Below are 19,510 nucleotides of genomic sequence, written 5' to 3'. Positions count from 1 at the left end.
AAAATAATCAACACTAAATCAAAACAATCTTAAAATTGGTTCAATTTTGAAAAATAAAAACAACCCACATATAGACCAATACAATATATAAAAATAATGATCGAACTTATTTTAATATAGAATGAAATCTGGATTTAAAATATTAATAATTACATAAACAGAACTAATACATCTGCGCGAGCCCGACCCTCATCTCGCGAGATTTGGCAGTGGAGCGTAGTGGCGACGTGAATTCGCGTGAGTAGCGGAGAGTTATTTGTATTGTCGGAGTGTGTGCGCTGTGCGGGTATCGGGGGGTGTGTTTGCGGGGAAGCGAGCGTGCGTTTGACGCGACAGCAAAGGCGAGCGAGCTGGCGGACTTCAACATGGCATCCGGCGAGACGCTGTACATCGAGGCGGACGGCTCGGAGATGCCCGCGGAGCTCGTGGAGCTGCACGAGATCGAGGTGGAGACCATCGAGACTACGGTGATCGGAGACGAGGATGACGAGCAGCCCATGATCGCGCTGCAGCCGCTGGTCACAGACGACCCGAGCCAGGTCCACCAGCACCAGGAGGTGATCCTGGTCCAGACCCGCGAGGAGGTGGTCGGCGGAGACGAGTCGGAGCTCCGGGATGACGACGGCTTCGAGGACCAGATCCTCATCCCGGTGCCCGCGCCCGGCGCGGAGGAGGAGTACCTCGGGCAGACTCTGCTGACTGTCGCGGGCAAGAGCTCTGTGGGGCGGGCTGGGAAGAGAGCGGCGTCGGGGGGCAAGAAAGTGGGCAAGAAGAGTTACCTGAGCGCGGCGGAGGCCAGCGGGAGGAAATGGGAGCAGAAGCAGGTGCAGATCAAGACTCTGGAGGGCGAGTTCTCCGTCACGATGTGGGCTTCGGGTGAGTTTCCTTCAGCAGGGCGTTGTCCGTCCGCAGCGCGTGCCGTTCCGCGGTCTGTCCTCATTGCGAGCGCTGTCTGCAGCGGGAGTGCGGGCGAATCCGTCCGGGTGTTTTTGTTTTGAACGGAGGCCATGTTTTCAGCTCTCGATGGGCGCCGCCATGTTCCCCGGGTCCACTATGGCGGCCCGAAAAAATGGCGACGGTGCTGCGGCTTGAAGATGGCGCGAGCGCGCTGCAGCTGCTGTGCGTAGGCCGCGAGACCGTTAAAGACCGTTAAACGTTTGAATTTGGGCTTAGGCGCAGGGTTGCCAGGTCCCAGAAATATTTCCAGCCCAATGGCAACTCAAAACCCGCCCAAATGGAATGAAAACTAGCCCAATTTTTCAGTGTCCAATCAGATTAGACAACGGCTGGATTCCCACAAAGGGCCTTAAAATACATTTATATAAGTTTAAGTTTAAAGTATTCGCCTTTTGTCTTACCCAAATTATTAATATCACACACTGTTTTTTTTTTTAATACATAATCTCAGGTGCATTATTTCTTAGAAAGGAACTGCCTGTGTCAAATAATGTTCTGGCATTTGAGAAAGGAGCCGCATTTTTTTAAAAAAATGTTTTTCAGTCGCAGCATGAGCTACCAGATCACCGTGGTGAGCTCTTACTTCACATTTGCAATATTTGCAGAACGCTATTCTATCATCATTTGGAACACTTCGAATCCACTCCTTTAATCCTTTCTCTGTCTCCCATTCTTTGCGATACTTATTTCCATTCTTTCCCCATTTACCTGACATTTTCGAATGCTGCTTGTACATCCACAGACAACCGAACCGACGCTTCTGACTACAATGCTCTCATGAGAGTGACGTGATGATGATGCTTGATTTGTGATGTCAAAGCACATGTGGCGCGCGCGCAAGTATTAATACTACTCGCAAGTATTAATTCCTGGGGATCAACCCCCACTAATAAAAGGTTCACTTTTATCTTTGTCCACAATTCTTTTATTTTATTTATTTTTTTGCGGCCACGGTACATTATAAATGTAGCCCAAAAAACCGCAACCCGCAACTCTGTATTTTTTCCCGCAACTCCTTTTCTAAAATAGCCCAATTGTGCGGGAAAACCGCTACCCTGGCAACCATGCTTAGGCGGGAATCGCGCGCGCCTCTTTGGATTTAAATATCCATCAAGGTGTGTTTTTTTGTTTTGTTTTCATCAGTTTGGAACTGAAACGAGCGTCTATGTACTGTCGTGTGTCTGATAACTAGCACTAACTTAACTAGCAGAACTTGTGTTGGGTGGTTAGCTGATTTAGATTTCAGAGTTCTGGTTGAAACTGTGTATTTTTGGGGGGGCTCTGAGGTTTCGAAGTGTTTTCTGTTGTTGTTGTTTACTCGAAGGTCCCGGATGTTACGGTCGTCGCTCGTGTAACCCTGTAACGTTAGTCTATTAGTTTCCGCGACTGTGTGTGTGTGTGTGTGAGAGAGACTGTGGCGCTGCGAACTCATTCGGAGCCGTCTGTGTTTCAGATGACAAGAAGGACCTCGATCATGAGACGGTGGTGGAGGAGCAGGTCATCGGGGAGGACTCTCCTCCGGATTACTCCGAGTACATGACGGGGAAGAAGCTGCCTCCCGGCGGGATCCCGGGGATCGATCTGTCGGACCCGAAGCAGCTGGCGGAGTTCGCCAGGTCAGAGCCCGACAGTATCAGGGTCAGAAGCGGGTGTGAGGGGGCTGGGTTCACATCTGAGTTCAGCTCTTTAGACACACATCAGACTCGAAGCTCTTCTGTCACAGCAACACTGCGAACTCCAATCTCTCTCTCAGGGGTTTCCAGCGCAAATAACAAGATTTAATTACAAAAGATGCGGGAAAAAGATAGTTAGTCTTGTTTTCTGATATCAAATATCTGTCAGTGTGGAAATATAACTGTTGAAAATATTTGTTCTTGTTTAATCAATAACTCCCTTCATTTTAAATTTCAGTATCTCATTTATCAAGAGTGCATCTCCAGTAAATGTGGATTTATTTGAAGAATCATTTGTTAGTGTGTGTGTCTGTCTGTCTGTGTGTGTGTGTCTGAGTGTGTGTGTGATAGAGATCGAGAGTGTGTGTTTGTGTCTGTGTCTGTGAGGGTGTGTCTGTTTGTGTATGTGTGTGAGTGAGTGTGTGTGTGTGTCTGTCTGATAGTGTGTGTGTGTGTGAGTTTTTTCTTTGTCTGTGTGAGAGAGAGAGAGTGTGTGAGTTTGTGTGTCTGTGAGTGTGTGTGTGTGTGATCATGTGATCTCTGGATGTAGTGTCAGTGTGTGTGTCTGTGTGTGTCTGAGTGTGTGTGTGTGATCATGTGATCTCATGATGTAGTGTCAGTGTGTGTGTCTGAGTGTGTGTGTGTGATCATGTGATCTCATGATGTAGTGTCAGTGTGTGTGTCTGTGAGTGTGTGTGTGTGATCATGTGATCTCTGGATGTAGTGTCAGTGTGTGTCTGAGCGTGTGTGAGTGTGAGAGAGTGTGTGAGTTTGTGTGTCTGTGAGTGTGTGTGTGTGTGTGTGATCATGTGATCTCTGGATGTAGTGTAGATCTGTTCTTCTGTTCTGAGTGTGTGTTGGTCAGTGAGGGCGTCCTGCTGCTGTGTCCAGATGTTCACTGTTAGTTGTTTTATTTCTCAGCCCCTTCAGTCCCAGCGGAGCTGGTTTTGCTCGTAGTCCCGCTCGGTGAGTCTTAGACTGAATCTCACACCTGAGGGCTTGTTATTGGTCAGTGGGGTCACGTCTGGGGTCACTGGGTAACGCAGCACCGTACGTCACGGGTGGAAGTGCTTTAAATGTCCTCTGATACGCAGAGCATGCTGGGTAACTGATGTCTGATGTCATTATGTTGGTCTAGAATGAAGCCGAGGAAGATCAAGGAGGACGATGCTCCTCGGACGATAGCCTGCCCGCACAAAGTGAGTGTGTGTGAGAGAGTGTGTGTGTGTGTGTGTGTGTGTGTGAGTGTGCGTGTGTGTGTGCGTGTGTGTGTGTTCAGCGACGCGAGCGATCTCACTCCTCTCCTGTGTTTCTGCAGGGCTGCAGTAAGATGTTCAGGGATAATTCAGCGATGAGGAAGCACCTGCACACTCACGGTCCGCGGGTTCACGTGTGCGCCGAGTGCGGGAAAGCCTTCGTGGAGAGCTCCAAACTCAAGCGCCATCAGCTGGTGCACACCGGAGAGAAACCCTTCCAGGTACTTCACCCGAGCGATGAGACTAGTGTTGTCACGATACCAAAATCACTGTTTCGATGTCGACACCTAGTCAAGAATTGCCATTTCGATACTTTTTGATACTTTTCCTGAAAGGGGAAAATACACTCTCAAATATCATTGCTGTGGTTTATTTTAAAACTGGGACAACATTCTAATCATATAACACACTAATAAATGAACATATGAACAGCAGATATATTAAACATTTCAACAAAATATGAAAATATAAAAATATAAAAAATTAAATAGAGCAATGACATTCAAGGTAAAGAAAGAATACATTCAGCAGAATTATCTCAGTTATCATTAGAAACATAAGTAATAAATTTATCTTGATTCTGAACTTTGAATAAAAATATGAACAGGGATAATATTAAAGAGCCACACAGATGGTAAATCAAAAACTACCTGTATTACAGTGTATGATGTAGCTGTCCATCTGTGTAAACAAATGTGCGAATAATTAAACCAAAAAGTACACGATTTATAAAGTTATTGGCTTCTAAAGTAAGGAGTCGACTCTGAATCGCTGAAACGAGTCGTTATAGATTTCAAATCTTTTGCCCATCTCTATGTACGTCACTGGGAGCACTTTGCATAATAATCTCTGCGTACCGTCTTGAGAGAAACTGACCTCTGACCTGCCCCCCCCCCCCCCACAGACACACACACAGACGCTCTGGTTGGTGTGAGAGCATCATGTCGAGGAGACAGTGTGTTTTTAATTGTAACGGCAAGTTTGTCTTATTTTCACTGCCAAAGAATGAAGAGCAGAAGAACCAATGGCTAAAATTCATTTTTACCACAATACCAGAGCAGTACAACAAATCCCTTTTGTTGTGTTCACAACATTTCACTGATGACTGCTTTTCTAATCTCGGTGAGTACAGCGGGATTTTCAAAGCGTTTGGCCATAAAAGAGGGTTCATTACCAACTCTATTTAGACCAACAAGCATCTCTGAATCACAACGCGAAGTATGATTATGAAGTTATGTGTCTGTTTTCTCCCGAGCGTCTTATCAGTATGTGTGCTGTCTGCAGCCTGTCTGCGCTGATCGTCATGTACAGACACGTCATTAAAATGAAGTGTAACAAGTGCTGCTAACAGATATTCTGTGATAAAGTAATCCATATGAAAACAACGCAATGTCTGTTTTTCACGTCTCCCTTCATTATATCTAATGTGACCACGCCCCCGCGCTGAACGCGCTATTCAGATTCAAACTGAAGCACGCGGCTTGAATACACACACACAGAAGAAAAAGCAGCAAGACTGTTCAAGTTTTTATTTTACTGTTTGCTTCGCGATGAGAGGAATAAGACATAATTCACCCCAAACAGATGCTAACGCATTGTTTACCGTGGAGGTGTGTGCGGAACAACCAATCAAACCTGACTATGTCAGTTGACCAATCAGAACACAGTATGCTACCGAAAGGTGGGGTTTAAGGAAACTGAATCTTTTGAACAGCTTCGCGCGAACCTTTTGGGGATCTCTGAGAATTGAGGTAATTTTAAAATGATATTTTGACAAAATGACAATGTTTTTTAACCTTGGATGGATTTAAACCTATTGTACATGACTTATAAACCGTGATAGGAAGCTTAGAATTTTAATCTTACTGGCTCTTTAAACAATGTTTCTGAACTCAGAAGATTAAATAATATCAATTTAAGCAATGGCATTCAAGTAAAAAAAATAAAAAAGCAAATAAATTAGCAGCAATATCTCAGATATTGTAACTTCTTCAGTCAGTTGTGCAGCCTTTTCTTTCAGAGGAGAAAACTCAGTGAGCTTTAATGAGCGTCATGTTTTTCTCCAGTCGTGGACCGGTGGAGACAGTATCACGTGTGCTCGCTCATGCAGCCTTGTGATGCACGGGTCCGGTTTATTACCAATCTGTGGATCCCGCTTTTATGAAATCATTTTTTCCCGCCCCAGCCCGCAAATAAAGTAACATTTCTTTACCCACCGCGACCTTACGAATCTGGAACGCAGTCATTCTTTGAAGTATCAATACTAATAAATTTAGGAATCGTGACTTTTTTTTTAATTTCCGTGAATCGGGATACTTTTGAAGCATCGGTGCACCGTGCAACACTAGACGAGACCACCGCTGACCGTCCGACGATCTCTTCTGTTTCACTGCTTACACTAGAGTAATCAGAAAACATGTCTTACTGGAACAGAGACAATTAAACAACAGGTTATTGTTTAAGTAAAAAAAAGAAGTACATTTTTACAGCCCTTCAAAATCAGTTTTTCCCACTTTTTATTTTTTTTTGCAGTATAATAGGTTCAGTTTTAATAATCAAACGCCTAATTGTTTTCATAAAACTTACAACTTGAAAATTATTGCAATATTTTTACAGTAACAGCACTACGAAATGTTTACTTGTTTTTTCTGTTAATACAAATTTATTATCAAAGATTAAACTTAAAATAGAATCAAGTGAAAATAATTTAACATTTCTTTTTTCCACAACAGGGTTTTACTGCTGAATTAAAATATGAAAGTATTATTACTATGACTTGAGATGCTCTTATGGTAATATATAGTTCACAGTCTGACGAACTGGTGTGTGTGTGTGTGTGTGTGAAGAGAGTTCTCCAGGTGTGTGTGTGTGTGTGTGAAGAGAGTTCTCCGTGTGTGTGTGTGTGTGTGTGTGTGTGTGAAGAGAGTTCTCCAGGTGTGTGTGTGTGTGTGTGTGCACATCTGTTCAGTCTGTGCTTGGAGAGCGTCTCTAATCGTGCTGTGCTCCTCTCCGTCTAGTGCACGTTCGAGGGCTGTGGGAAGCGCTTCTCTCTGGACTTTAATCTTCGGACACACGTCCGGATTCACACCGGGGACCGGCCGTACGTTTGCCCGTTCGACGGCTGCAATAAAAAGTTTGCTCAGTCCACCAACCTCAAATCACACATCCTGACACACGCCAAAGCCAAAAGCACCCAATGAACTGCGGCGCGGCGTGGACACACTGGACGTGAAGCAGTGGTTCTCACACGGACTGAAGGAGCTCGCACCTCGTGACACGGCTCTGTCGGCGGATGAGGCTCTACACTGCAGATCAACAGACGACAACATCAGGACTGTTGCTTCCTCCTCCACTCTTACTCCGTTCTCTCTGGTCTTCATATGGCTTTTAATTTTCTCTTTCTCCAAGTGTGCATATTGTACACTTCTTTTGGTAAGCGACCTGTGATCATGAATAATCCCGAGAGTTGCTGACGAGAGCTGATGTTGTTTGCTGTGAGCGATGTGTGTTTCTTTCTGTTGTTTGTGTGGTTGTTCATGATCTGAGCGAGAGACTTCGTCCTCTATCTGATCACTTACAGCTCCACGCTTTTCTTTGTTAGAATGTATTGTAAAGGTCCAAACCATGAACTATCCTTCGTTGATATTTACACCTCACCTGTATTTCAGCAAACTACAATTAAAGAAGGAAAAATCAGCTTTTGTCAACTTAATTTGCTTCTCTAGAATCATGCTGACATTAAAGGACATGTCTGATTGGAACATAGTCTAGACATAAGCTTGTTATCTTGTGTTCTTTATATACCATTAAATTACTTATTTGTGTTTTTACTAATTGTCATTTCTTTCAAATATTTCTATCAATTGAAACTAATTTCAGATGGTTGCCTATTTATTTTATTCCAGCTTTAATTACCAGAAATGTCAAATAAATGAATTATAATAAGTTTCAAATGTTAAAAGCTTTTTTCTTTAGAACATTTCGTTGTAGGATTTTCTTTGTAATAATTTTCACACAGAAATAGCTTGTACATTTCACAAAAACTAAATATAAATAAATCACGTTGGATTAAATGTAATTAAGTAAAAAAAGAAATGTATAGTTATTTTTGTTTTTGTAAAACATACTGCAATAATCTTTGTTTTACAACTTCTTTTATTCATGAAGACTCAACAGCTGCTACACACACACACACACACATGATCTCAGTGTTTGGGGAGCATTGATTCTAAGATGATGTTCTCCAAAGTGATATTTACCTCATTATTAACTCACAGATAGATGTGCAGGTGTTGCGTCAGGTCGTTCCTGTGTCTGCTGCAGATGGGATCATACATGCAGGAATATGTTGCCAAGGTAACAGACATGCAGCAGCACAGCAGCGCTCAGATAAACCTGCAGATCTGATCTGATCTCATCCATCATTACTGAGGAATACTACATCAATCTGAAAGGTGCTAAACGACACTGTTGTAATTTATGATCTAAAGTAATATATGTATCTTTTTTATTTATAATTTATGTAAATAATATAATTCTAATTGTTATGTGTAATTTATGTTTGTAAATTATATAAAATTTTAACATAAGTTGAACATGTGTAAATAATGCAAATAATACTATATAATTCTAATTTTAATAATGTAACATATATATATATATATATATATATATATATATATATATATATATATATATATAATTATAATATAGAATGTATAATTAATAATGTTAATATAATTAAATTACAAATGTAATATGTAAATAAAAACGAATTTTAATATAATTATACATAAATATATTTTATATGTAAATAATACATGTTTTTATTATAATGAAAAATGAACGTTTAAATACAGTCCATTTTCTCCGTAACAGTTGTGTCTTCTGTAAGTAGTTTAATCATCTTATTTCAGTGCTTTTCCAGAGAAACACGACACCATGAAGAGCGAGAAACCTTCCTGAGAGCTTCTGAGAAAACCCCATCAGCAGAGCATTAAACTACATTTCCCATCATCCTCTGGGGCAGTCAGATACACCAGGTCTGTTGCTCTTCATTTGGTTGAGACTGGAGCTGAAAGCATCCTGGGAAACTCCACTCTTCTGATTATTATTATTATTATTTATTTTTATATATGAAGCTGAAACTCAGTCAAAGGTCACGAGGCTCTTTCTGTCAGATGTTGAGACCCAGGAGTTTCACTTTGCTCTCTTATTCAGGAGTAATCAGGATGTTCATTCAGAGCACTTTTCGCTCTATTAATAATTCATATGCTTGGAATTGCTTCTGCGCATATTATGATTCTTCGTTTATTATTTCTCTCCACAGGTAAGAGGATTCGAGTGTCCAATCAGCGTCTGTCCTCGTCACAGCGGATTAATTAGCTCATGAATAATTCAGCAGGACCGATTGCTTCGTCATTCTTTCTCAATAAAAGCGAAAGTAAAAAAAAAAAATGTATTCCTTATTTTGAACAGTAGTGAAACGTTCTTAGAACATACTCTAAAATGTCCACTTATTTTAACTAAAAAACGTAAAATTTAGTTGCTGCTTAAATTAAGTATAATCAAATCATTTAAACCCATTAAAAACAAAAATAAATAAAAGATCAGTTGAATTTTTTTTTGTTAGCTGGCCATATCCAGCACATAACGTCATGCAATCATATTAAAATACTGTTTACTTGATGGTAAAATAACATTTATTTTAAAAGCGATTCCAATAAAGCTTCCATCTGAACACAAACCTGCTGAAAAAATCTCCTTCCTCTGGAAAACATCTTTTATTAGTGTGAGTCTTCAGGAAGATCAGTATTAACCCCATGGGAATTAATGGATTAATTAAATTCCTTAATTAAATTTATAACTCCTGATTTAAATTTATTATATATAAGTTTTCAAATAAAATAAACTAGTGTGGCTTGCATAAACATTCCCTTTCTAGGGATCTAAAAAGATAAATCTTTAATGCTGCAATAGTTTATCAAAAGTCATGTTCATGTTCATCAACAAAATGCAGTCCCAGAAGTGTGTGAGAGATGGGGAAAAGGCTAGATATATTTTACAAATATTTTTTTACATTAATATAACGCCATAGTTAATGTTACAAATAGTATTTTTGACACTTTGACTCCATACACGAAGCCTGCCTCATCTCTTTAAGAATAACTGAAAAAAATCAGATCAGTGTTGTGTCTTAAATCAGAGCAGTCTTAAAATGATAAAGTCATGGCATTAAATGTTGAATGCACTGAAAAAATAAAATAAATAAAAAGTACAAATATCTAAACATCCTCAAATCAAGACTCATTTACTGGAGACGCACAATGAGAGAAGATAAACAAAGTCTTGATTTATGAGAAACCGAACAAAATAAAGTGTGTTTATGATTACAGCCAGAACAAATGTGTGTCAGTGGCGATCGTGACATTTTGCAACGACAAAAATAATAATAAATTCTGTTCCCTTAAATGCATTCCTTTTATATCTTGCTTGGTTGTAAAAATGTTTTAAATGTACCTTCGTAAAACCTGCTAAATTTGTAAACCCTATTCACCAAACCATATTCAATTTGTAAAGTTCTTACGTCGTTGTCGACGATGTTTCGCTGCTTTTATTATCAAATCCACAATGCATCGCGAGTCATAATTAACAAACGTATCATTTTCACATTTTATTTTACACAACGTTACATGTTTGTATGCAGTGTCTGTGTATTATTCCATTAAACAAAGAAATATACAAGTCGTAGTATTGTTTTACAATATGCAGGAAACAGTATTTAATTTGTGCTTAAAAAACATCGTCCTCTTGACAGTCCGGGAATATGACGCACGTACGGTGGCCTGGAACACTATTAAAAACCACAGAATTCAAGTGAAGGCAAAATCCTGCATTATAATGTGCTTTCCAGAGCGCACGGGGCCTGGGACGGTGAGGATGTCTCCATCTGGGGAATGTCTCCGCCGCTCATGGATAAACTACGCTTGGAGCGCAGCGGCTGCGGGCGGGTGACGTACGCCGGAGGTTTGCACGAGTCTACGTTCAGCGAGTGACGGCGGCTGACGCGCACACAGCTCACCGGAACCGTCTGGTAGTTGTGGAGGCTCTGGAGCTGGGCTCTGCGTGACCCCGGGGTCACCAGGGTGGAATAGGAGCGCACGGTGGGACGCAGCTTGGCCGAGTTGTTCCTGTTGGTGTTGTCCAGCTCTATGTTGACTTGTGTGTCCGTGCGCGCCGGGCGGACCGGACTCGGGGACGCAGGGTGCCAGCTGTGGATGGCGGAGGACGTGGAGACGGTGCAGTCCGGAAGAGCTGGCTTGGACTGTCGGGACGGGACGGAGTCGCTCTGCGGTGATTTCTTCCGACACGCGTCTGGACCCAGAACCTGCTTGGACATGGACTTGATGATGCCACACACCTGATGCTCGGACGGCGAGCGCACGTCGCCCAGCTCTACACCCTTCTCCACGCCCTCCTGCTGGCACACCCGGTATCGCACGATGAGGAAGATGATGAAGGCCAGGACGGACGCCACGATCACGCCGCCGATGATGACCACGATGGTGCCGCCCAGGAACTGTGACTGCATGAAGTGACAGCTCAGATACTGCGGCTCGGTGGAGAAGTGAACGCAGCCCACCACACGAGTAGCCGTCAGCGCCGTCATAGCGTCGTCGTAAATGGCCAGAACGCAAAGATCGTACATGGTTCCTGCTGCCAGGTTGTTGACCGTGATGCTTTTACTGGTCGGAGGAATCATTCTGTAAGAAACAGCCAAACACAGTCAGAAACACTGGAACCAGTCAACGTGCATCACTCAGAACATGATTAATGAGCTGTTATTCATCATTTGATTCCATTAGGAACGTAATGTTACAGAAATACACAGAGAAATCAAACACACTGGAAAAATCATTCATGGGTAACAAAAACATTGTGGGAACGTTGTTTCAAAATGTTTCTAAAATGTTGCAATGTCCAGTTTTCCTGTGATTATTTACATTTTTTTAAATAAAGAAATAAGCCTCAAGAAGCCGTGGTTTACTGTGATTTTATGTTTTAGGTATGACGCTTCTTAGCTGTTATAAATTCACTGTTAACCATGGCTTCACTGGGATTATTGCTGTCATAAAACGGTTATTCCATACACGTATTAAGGTTTCACAGAATAAAACAGAGCAAATAAAGTGTAATGATATTAATAAAAAACAGTATTCTTGCACAAAACAATGTAGCTCCTTAGAAACAGTTGTGGTTGCTACAAAGTGGTTGCCGAGCAACACACAGAAGTAAACAAAGGTGTGTTACTTTGTAGAGTAATTTACAACAGCTTTGAACTTGGCTCAGCCAATCAGAATCAAGGACCGGAACTATCTGCTTTATTAACTACATTCTACTAACTATACTGTTTACAAAACCATTGTGTGTTTGAACGTTTATTTTTAGTAGTCTAAAAACATTAAAATGTCCAGTTTCTTGTTGTGATTCTAACATTATTTTAAGGTTACATAAACACTATTTAGACGTTCAAGGACAAACAACATCATTACAACCTTATGTTTCTCTCAGAACATTTTCTCTCAGTGTTATGAGAATTATATACCAAATATTAATAAAGTAATAAAACGTTCCATAAACATTACTTTACGAATGTTTTGTCCTAACATTTATATAACATTAAAAAGAAAGTTGTGAGAATGTTTCCCGTTAGCTGGGATCTTACTTTTTTATTTTCCAGTACAATGTTTTTTTTTACATTCTTAAAATAAGATATATTTCCTCGAGGAGCTAGATATGAAGTTTAGTTTTCTGACAAATTTGCCAAAATGAGCAAACCTGTCACTGACCTCAGAAGAAAATCAACTTGTTCTCTCTTAACTCATCATAAACTTGTCCACTTCCAGTTCTTCCTTACGTTTGTCTTTCCATTCTATTATGAACAACCAATCAGTAACTAAGTCTCACAGGATGATGTTTTATTCACAGAAAAGAAGCAGCTCATAACAGTCGTTCGTTCAGGATTCAGACTGCAGTGGTCACATTGTTTTGTTCTGAATCATAATGTTAAAAAGTGATCATAAAACCTAAAAAATATGTTTTGAGAACATAATTAATTACTGGAAGAATGTTTGTTCATAATTGTGAGAGAATCTTGCCAGAAGTTAAAAAGACTTAACTCTCTGAACGCTCAAAATGTCCAGTTCTTTAAAAATGTTTTAGAAATGTTTTTTCTTGGTTATATGAACGTTAAGGGAACATTCCGTTGTAACATTTTGTTACTTTTGAACGTTCTCTAAAAGTTCTGAAACAAGTAGTAACATTTAAAATATGTTAGAGGAACATCCAACTGAAACGTTTCAGGACAAGCGTTCCATGAACATTTCTCTGCTAACATTTTGAAAACAATAAAGAGACGGCAACAACACTATTGTCTTCTACCCAATATTGCTACACAGCTCAAAGTTTCTTCATAATTGATCAATTTTACTTTAATACTGATTTATGTTTGTTGATGTGAAGCTGTAAATGTGAAGTATTGTATTGAACCATCTGTGCACAGCTCTCTGAAATGCTGGAAGGTGTTTAAACCCAAGCAGGCTCACCTGTACACTAACGAGTCGTCGTACGTGCCGTTGTATTGCACCTGGAACATCCGGATCCCTGGAATATTCCTCTGAAAGTTGAACTTCACCAGAGCCGTGGATGCAGTGATCTCCGAGATCAGGACCCTCTTCTCCGCTCCACCCTTGTTGCCCAACGAGGAGCCTCCGTCTCCACCCGTCTTGGCAGAAGTGGCGATGTCAGATGACCCCGGATCCGGCTCCTGGACCATACTGGTGTCGTTGGTGAAATGTGGAAGTTTGGTGATGAGCAGATCCACCGTCTGCTGCGCCTCTCCGGACGGGTTGGACGCGACGCAGGTGAAAGATCCGGAGTCCTTGACCGTGCTGATCAGGATGTCCAGGGTCCCGTCCGAATGGAGGACGGTGCGACTGGAGTTGAACACCAGCTTCCCGTCCGGAGCGATCCAGTGCATGACGGGATCCGGGTCTCCTCGGGCTTTACAGCGCAGGGACACCTGCTGGCCCTCGAGAGCGTGCGTCTCCTGCGAGTGTCTAGTGATGAGCGGCGGCTCGCACAGGAACTCCTCCTCGGATACGGTCCAGAAATAGCGTCCGGCGAGATGCTGCGGAGCCGCACAGGTCTCCAGATCATCCTCGCGCCGCAGACGTCGAAGCCACAGCAGCTCACAGTTACAGTGCAGCGGGTTTCCTCCGAAACTCAACGCGAACGACGTCGGACCCAAGACACCAGACGTGGCTAAAACTCCGGCGCGCTGGAAAACCGGATCCGGCGGGAGCTTGTGGAGCTTATTAGACGTCACATCCAGACGCTTGAGCTTCTGAAGCCCGGAGAAGGTTCCTTCGGGGATGTAGTTGATCATGTTGTGGTCCAGGTTTAAGGTGTGCAGGTTGCTCATGAGCTGGATGGCGATCCACGGCACGCTCTCCAGGTTGTTGTAGGATAGATCCAGCTCTTCCAGCGCCAGAAGGTCGTTGAACGCTCCTATGTGGATGTGCGTGAGCTGGTTGTTGTTCAGAATGAGATGGTGCAGCTTGGACATGCCGCTAAACGTATCGTTGGTTATGTGGGTCAAGCGGTTGCTGTCCAGATGAAGGGCGCGGAGGTTCTCCAGATCGTTGAACGCGTGCGGCGTGACCGATCCTATCGTGTTCCTAGAGAGCGTCAGGTCCACCAGTTTGGTCATGTTCCCGAAATCCTTCCGCTTGATGCTCGTGATGAAGTTGTCCCCGAGTCGGAGCTCGACGGTGCGTCTGTCGATGTTTGGAGGGACGAACAGCAGACCCTTTTTATCACACAAGGTTGCCAGATTGGGGGACAAAACCTGGCAGATGCAGCGCTTGGGACACACTTGGATCTTCTGGGCCTTTAACGCCATTACAACAACCATCAAATAAACCAGTAGCGTCTCCATCTGGGTTGTGGGGATTGGTTAAACAACCTGCGGAGAGAGCAAACACAGAGACGCTTCTCAATATCAAGAGATCAGGAGCGGCGAGTGTGTCAGGCTGAACGAAATTAATACCTTTATACAGCAAGGACACATTAAATTGATCATAAGAGACGTTTATAATGTAGCACAGGGTTTGAACACTGAACACTTGTTCTCTTGAGTTTATTCTCAAGTTTCCACTACATTTATAATAATCAGAAATGTTGAAAATCAGCATATTGATTTAGAATGATTTCTGACGCTGAAGACTGGAGTAATGATGCTGAAAATACAGCTTTGATCGCAGCGATCAATCACATTCATGATAGATTAACACAGAAAACAGCGGTTTTAAACTGTACAAGTATTTCATAATTTTAATTTGGTTTCTGAGCAAATTAATTAATGCAGCCTTGCTGAGCAGAAAAAAACAGGCTTTGACAAAAAATTACCCTACGTGCAAGATGAGTCGTTAAGATGACAATTATTAATATTGCCTAAATAAATGCTAGACGGGAGCACAACAGTTTCTCTGCTGTACAAACAAACAGTTAACAGTTTGGTCTGAGGAAATCTGACAGGGACATTTCTTAAAGCTCATGCTGTGTTTGATACGATAGTGTTGATCGTCATCTGTGGAAGACTCGTCTGGCCGTCCAGTTACTCGTCTGAATCAGTCTGATGTCTCAAAGAGGAGATTCGCTCGTGTTTCTGATTACTTGTGTGCGACGAGAAACATCTCTGAATGACTCTTGAGTCCTTGACGAGATATGACATTTCATACCAGCTACGGTTTTGATTAGAATGCTTCTTTGCAAAGATCATGAATGTTTAATTGTGTGTGCATTTACAGAGAGATCGGAGCATTGGCTCGTGGTTTCTGTTTAAAATATAAGCAGATCGGTTCTTGAGGTTTCTGTCATTTGTAACCCTGGAGATCACACCTGAATGTGCGTTTTGAAGATGTCGAGTGCTGTCACGGGTGATAAGCTGTGTGCTGAGAATGCATGCGATAATAACCTGCCATGCATCAGGTCTGTGATCACGAGAGAGTCGGCATCATTACACTGTCATACACACAACACAGGAGCCGGCTGGAGTGAGACCTGCATGTAAAAATAGGCAATAAAAGTGACACCTGACAGTATGGAAGAGCAATGAAAACGGGAGCGTGCTAAACTATAAAATGCATGAAATAAACAACAGGAACACGCATGCCAATTCATCTCTGTCACATATAGAGGCCACAGCTTTAAATAATGACATGCTGCCACTGAGCAAACACACGTGACCCGTGACATATGTGCTAAGAGCGTTTCGCTAGTATTAACATTAAGTTATAAAAGCGCTATTTCTGAACGTTTTTTTCTGTTTTAGAAAATGGTGTTCTGTTTGGTTATGCAAATGTTAAGGGAACGTTTCATTGTATCATTTTGCAGACATTATGGGAATGCTACTTTTGAATGTTTTCTGAACGTTCTGAAACAATTAACAACCTTTAAAAAACAAGTATCATTTAAAACCCTTTTTTTATATATATATATATATTTTATTAAACATTTATTCAACCAGGCAAGTCATTAAGAACAGGATTTTATTTTAATAACAGTCTTATATTCTCAGAAATTTTTGCTAATGTTTCATTAAGTTACGAAAACGTTATTTCTGAATGTTAATAATTTCCCATTTTTTTATGTTTTATATATATATATATATATATATATATATATATATATATATATATATATATATATATATATATATATATATATTATATATATATATATATATATATATATATTCCATATTTTTTTCTGGGTTAAACAAACAAAGAATAGAAATGTTACTTTTCAATGTTATCTGAAAACAAGTGGCAGAAATATGTCCAGCTAAGAACAATTCTTCCATTAATGATGTATAAATAGTTTTTGTTAATGATTTGCAAACATTATTTACATCCAGATAACTTTGAACAAACATACCATTAACGCTAAAAGACTAGATACATTTAAAGGAACGTTCCATTAACGTTACAGCAACCTTGACAGAACGTTCTGAGAACATTCCCTGTTAGCGGAGTCTAAATAATGCATGGAATATAGTCTTATAATCATAACACACTACAGCTCACGGGTCAAGCACAAATGACCGTGTTGTTGGTGTTTAACAGGCGGGTGATGTCACCCTCTCTGCATCTCTAATCACCTTCTTCATTGAGTCTGTGTCTGGTGTTGTTCACCATCCAGCTGGCTGCTTTAGTTGGCAAAGCGTCTGTATTTTGAGCGCGCTTCCCCTCAGAAACACCGCTGTGAATGTGCTATTGGATGCTCACAGCGAGCCATTTTTATTTTTTTCATCCCGTTTCTCCCATCCAACACTCAGTGAAGCATAAATGAAGCAGCATGACGGATCTCCTCGACTCGATGTGTCAGAGAGAGAGTTTGGTTTGTTCACACACCTACAGCCGAACATTCAGTGCTCTCAAACCCGTTACCAACATTTAGGATTGGATAGACACATTCCGATGCTCCAAGAACATTCTGCTAACGTTCCCATGAAGTTATAAGAATGTTTCCTCGGAATGTTCTCTGAACGTTAAAAATGTCCTGTTTTTTAAATGTTTTAGAAACGTTTTTTTATGTGAACGTTCCATTGTAACATTATGGGAACGTTACTTTAGAATAGTAACATTTGAAAACGTTAGATGAGCGTCCAACTAAAATAAATTCCAGAAATAAAACATTCTGTGTATGATGCATCAATAACGGTTTTGTGCTATCATTCTGAGAACATTACTGAAGACCAAATTACTCTGAACACGTTCTGTGAATGTTTAACTTTGAGAGAACCTTCCAAAACCTTCAGAGAACGTTCTCAAAACCATTTTTTTTTTTACTTCTATAAATGATAGGACAAAACTTCTCTCTCTTAAAGTAATGTTTAGAATTTGATTTCTGTTCTCAGTGTCTAGAGAAATTGTTCAGAGATCAACATTCTCCGCTCAATGATTTCTGCTCCTAGACATCCAGATCTGTAATGGAATTGAACATTACACCTAAAAATAAATAAATAAATAAATATATATATATATATATATATATATATATATATATATATATATATATATACAATTTAAAAAAAATCACCAATATGAATACTATAAATCAGCGAATCTTTTAGGATTCATACATTTTAAACACTTTCCTTTACAAAACTATAACAAAACAGACCCACCAATCAAAAAGGCTTTTAGAATGTTTTGCCATGAAGTTATGAAAACATGTTTTTTAAACATTCAAGACATAATTTTTTTTTTATGTATTAAGAACGTATTTCTTGATTGTATGAGCTACAGAGGATCTTATCGTGATAAAATTATGAAAATGTTACATTTGAATGTTCTCGCAACACGTTCTTTTAAAGAATGTTTTTTCTTGGCTATGCAAAGACTACAGGAACATTACCTTCCCAGACAGCAACATAGTGTTGGCCCGGATCCGGCCCACATCTGGCCCACGTGAAACCCTGTCAGGGTTTGAATCAATTGTGAAACCATTATTTTTTATAAATGCCTTTTAAACATCTACAACGTGCAGTTTAGTTGTGTATTAAAGACGCTTGGTTCTGAATCGTACAGATAACGTTATAAGATTCTGAGAACAGTTTCCTCTCAACATTACGAGAACCCATATCAAATACATGATTTTAAGAGTAATTTGTTATAACATTTACACAACCTTTAAAAACATTTGTGAAATGTCTCTGTTAACTGAGCATCAGATCCAAGCTGATCAGAGCAGCCATCAAACAACACGAAGATGATGAATCAAAGCCTGCTGCAGGAAACAACCAAGCACAACCCTCTTCAACACCTGCATCTACAAAAGCATATGAAATATATTCCATCATAGACTAATAACCGAAATATTCGAGTGAAACGAGTATAAAGACCCACTGTGTGAAGGCCCTGAGATCTGTACCACCCTGATACTGTCAACCAGTTCAATGTAAAACTGCAGTAATGGAATAAGCTGCCATCATTCCTAGTCTGCAAATGCATTGCACATGATTTATTGATAATGAAACATGACATGCATCCTTCATTTCGAGCGCACTCGCAGCAGGTAAAGGCGTTTTGTGACCTTGCAATGTGTTCTGATCGAGTGCATTCGTTAAATGTGTGATTTAGGGTTTCTTTCCTTCTCATGGCTGTCCTGAAGATCTCAGTGATGTGCTCAGAAGATGAAGACGCGTCTCAGAGCGCATCTGAGAATGAATGCAGTGAGGAAACCCCATCCTTTACCTGTCGAAGATATCAGCTTTGCTTCATCAGGGCGAAGGCACGCCGTGTTTCCACCGAAATCACCGCATTTTCAGCAGCTCCTTCCTTCGGGTGACCCAAATATATCAGTGCACATCAGATCCTCCCGCATCCAGGACCTCCGATGGCCTTCCAGTCGTCCATGAGCTAATCAGACCCTGTTCTGTAGTGTGTGAGATGTTCATTAGCTTTAATGAAGGCGCAGACAGAAGCTCCGCATTACGCTGCATGCACCGAGTCACCAGCCCCAGCACGGAGAAGGATCGGCTCATGAATATTAATCAGC

General features: G+C 41.0%; 2 protein-coding genes across 4 annotated transcripts; one reads left to right on the top strand and one right to left on the bottom strand.

Moving 5' to 3' along the window:
- The first annotated feature begins 198 nt into the window (after positions 1-198).
- LOC127938278 (transcriptional repressor protein YY1) lies at positions 199-7,716 on the top strand. 2 transcript variants are annotated; one of them, XM_052534773.1, is made up of 6 exons: positions 199-876; positions 2,411-2,573; positions 3,552-3,596; positions 3,769-3,829; positions 3,949-4,107; positions 6,904-7,716. In XM_052534773.1, exons 1-6 carry the CDS (start codon positions 366-368, stop codon positions 7,084-7,086), a joined length of 1,122 nt encoding a protein of 373 aa, XP_052390733.1. In that variant the 5' UTR covers positions 199-365; the 3' UTR covers positions 7,087-7,716. The 2 variants fall into 2 exon arrangements, with proteins under 2 accessions (XP_052390733.1, XP_052390734.1); XM_052534774.1 differs by lacking the exon at positions 3,552-3,596 and having other exon boundaries at positions 230-876.
- A 2,760-nt stretch (positions 7,717-10,476) lies between these two features.
- LOC127938270 (leucine-rich repeat and fibronectin type-III domain-containing protein 5) lies at positions 10,477-19,486 on the bottom strand. 2 transcript variants are annotated; one of them, XM_052534744.1, is made up of 3 exons: positions 19,207-19,486; positions 13,492-14,912; positions 10,477-11,649 (listed from the first exon to the last, which is right to left on the bottom strand). In XM_052534744.1, exons 2-3 carry the CDS (start codon positions 14,883-14,885, stop codon positions 10,782-10,784), a joined length of 2,262 nt encoding a protein of 753 aa, XP_052390704.1. In that variant the 5' UTR covers positions 14,886-14,912; positions 19,207-19,486; the 3' UTR covers positions 10,477-10,781. The 2 variants fall into 2 exon arrangements, with proteins under 2 accessions (XP_052390704.1, XP_052390705.1); XM_052534745.1 differs by lacking the exon at positions 19,207-19,486 and adding an exon at positions 15,924-16,114.
- Positions 19,487-19,510: the final 24 nt, after the last annotated feature.

This window comes from Carassius gibelio, chromosome A20 (genome assembly GCF_023724105.1).
Source record: "Carassius gibelio isolate Cgi1373 ecotype wild population from Czech Republic chromosome A20, carGib1.2-hapl.c, whole genome shotgun sequence".
Taxonomy (NCBI): Eukaryota; Metazoa; Chordata; class Actinopteri; order Cypriniformes; family Cyprinidae; genus Carassius; species Carassius gibelio.
The sequence above is the reverse complement of the archived record's forward strand: the minus strand, read 5'-3'. Positions and strand labels throughout refer to the sequence as shown.

Excerpts from the sequence above, each read along its gene's own strand:
- LOC127938278 (XM_052534773.1), top strand. The coding sequence starts at position 366 with ATGGCATCCGGCGAGACGCTGTACATCGAGGCGGACGGCTCGGAGATG. Across the intron at positions 2,574-3,551 it reads CAGCTGGCGGAGTTCGCCAG|CCCCTTCAGTCCCAGCGGAG; the intron begins GTCAGAGCCCGA and ends TTTATTTCTCAG. Across the intron at positions 4,108-6,903 it reads CCGGAGAGAAACCCTTCCAG|TGCACGTTCGAGGGCTGTGG; the intron begins GTACTTCACCCG and ends CTCTCCGTCTAG.
- LOC127938270 (XM_052534744.1), bottom strand. The coding sequence starts at position 14,885 with ATGGAGACGCTACTGGTTTATTTGATGGTTGTTGTAATGGCGTTAAAG. Across the intron at positions 11,650-13,491 it reads GACGACTCGTTAGTGTACAG|AATGATTCCTCCGACCAGTA; the intron begins GTGAGCCTGCTT and ends TGTTTCTTACAG.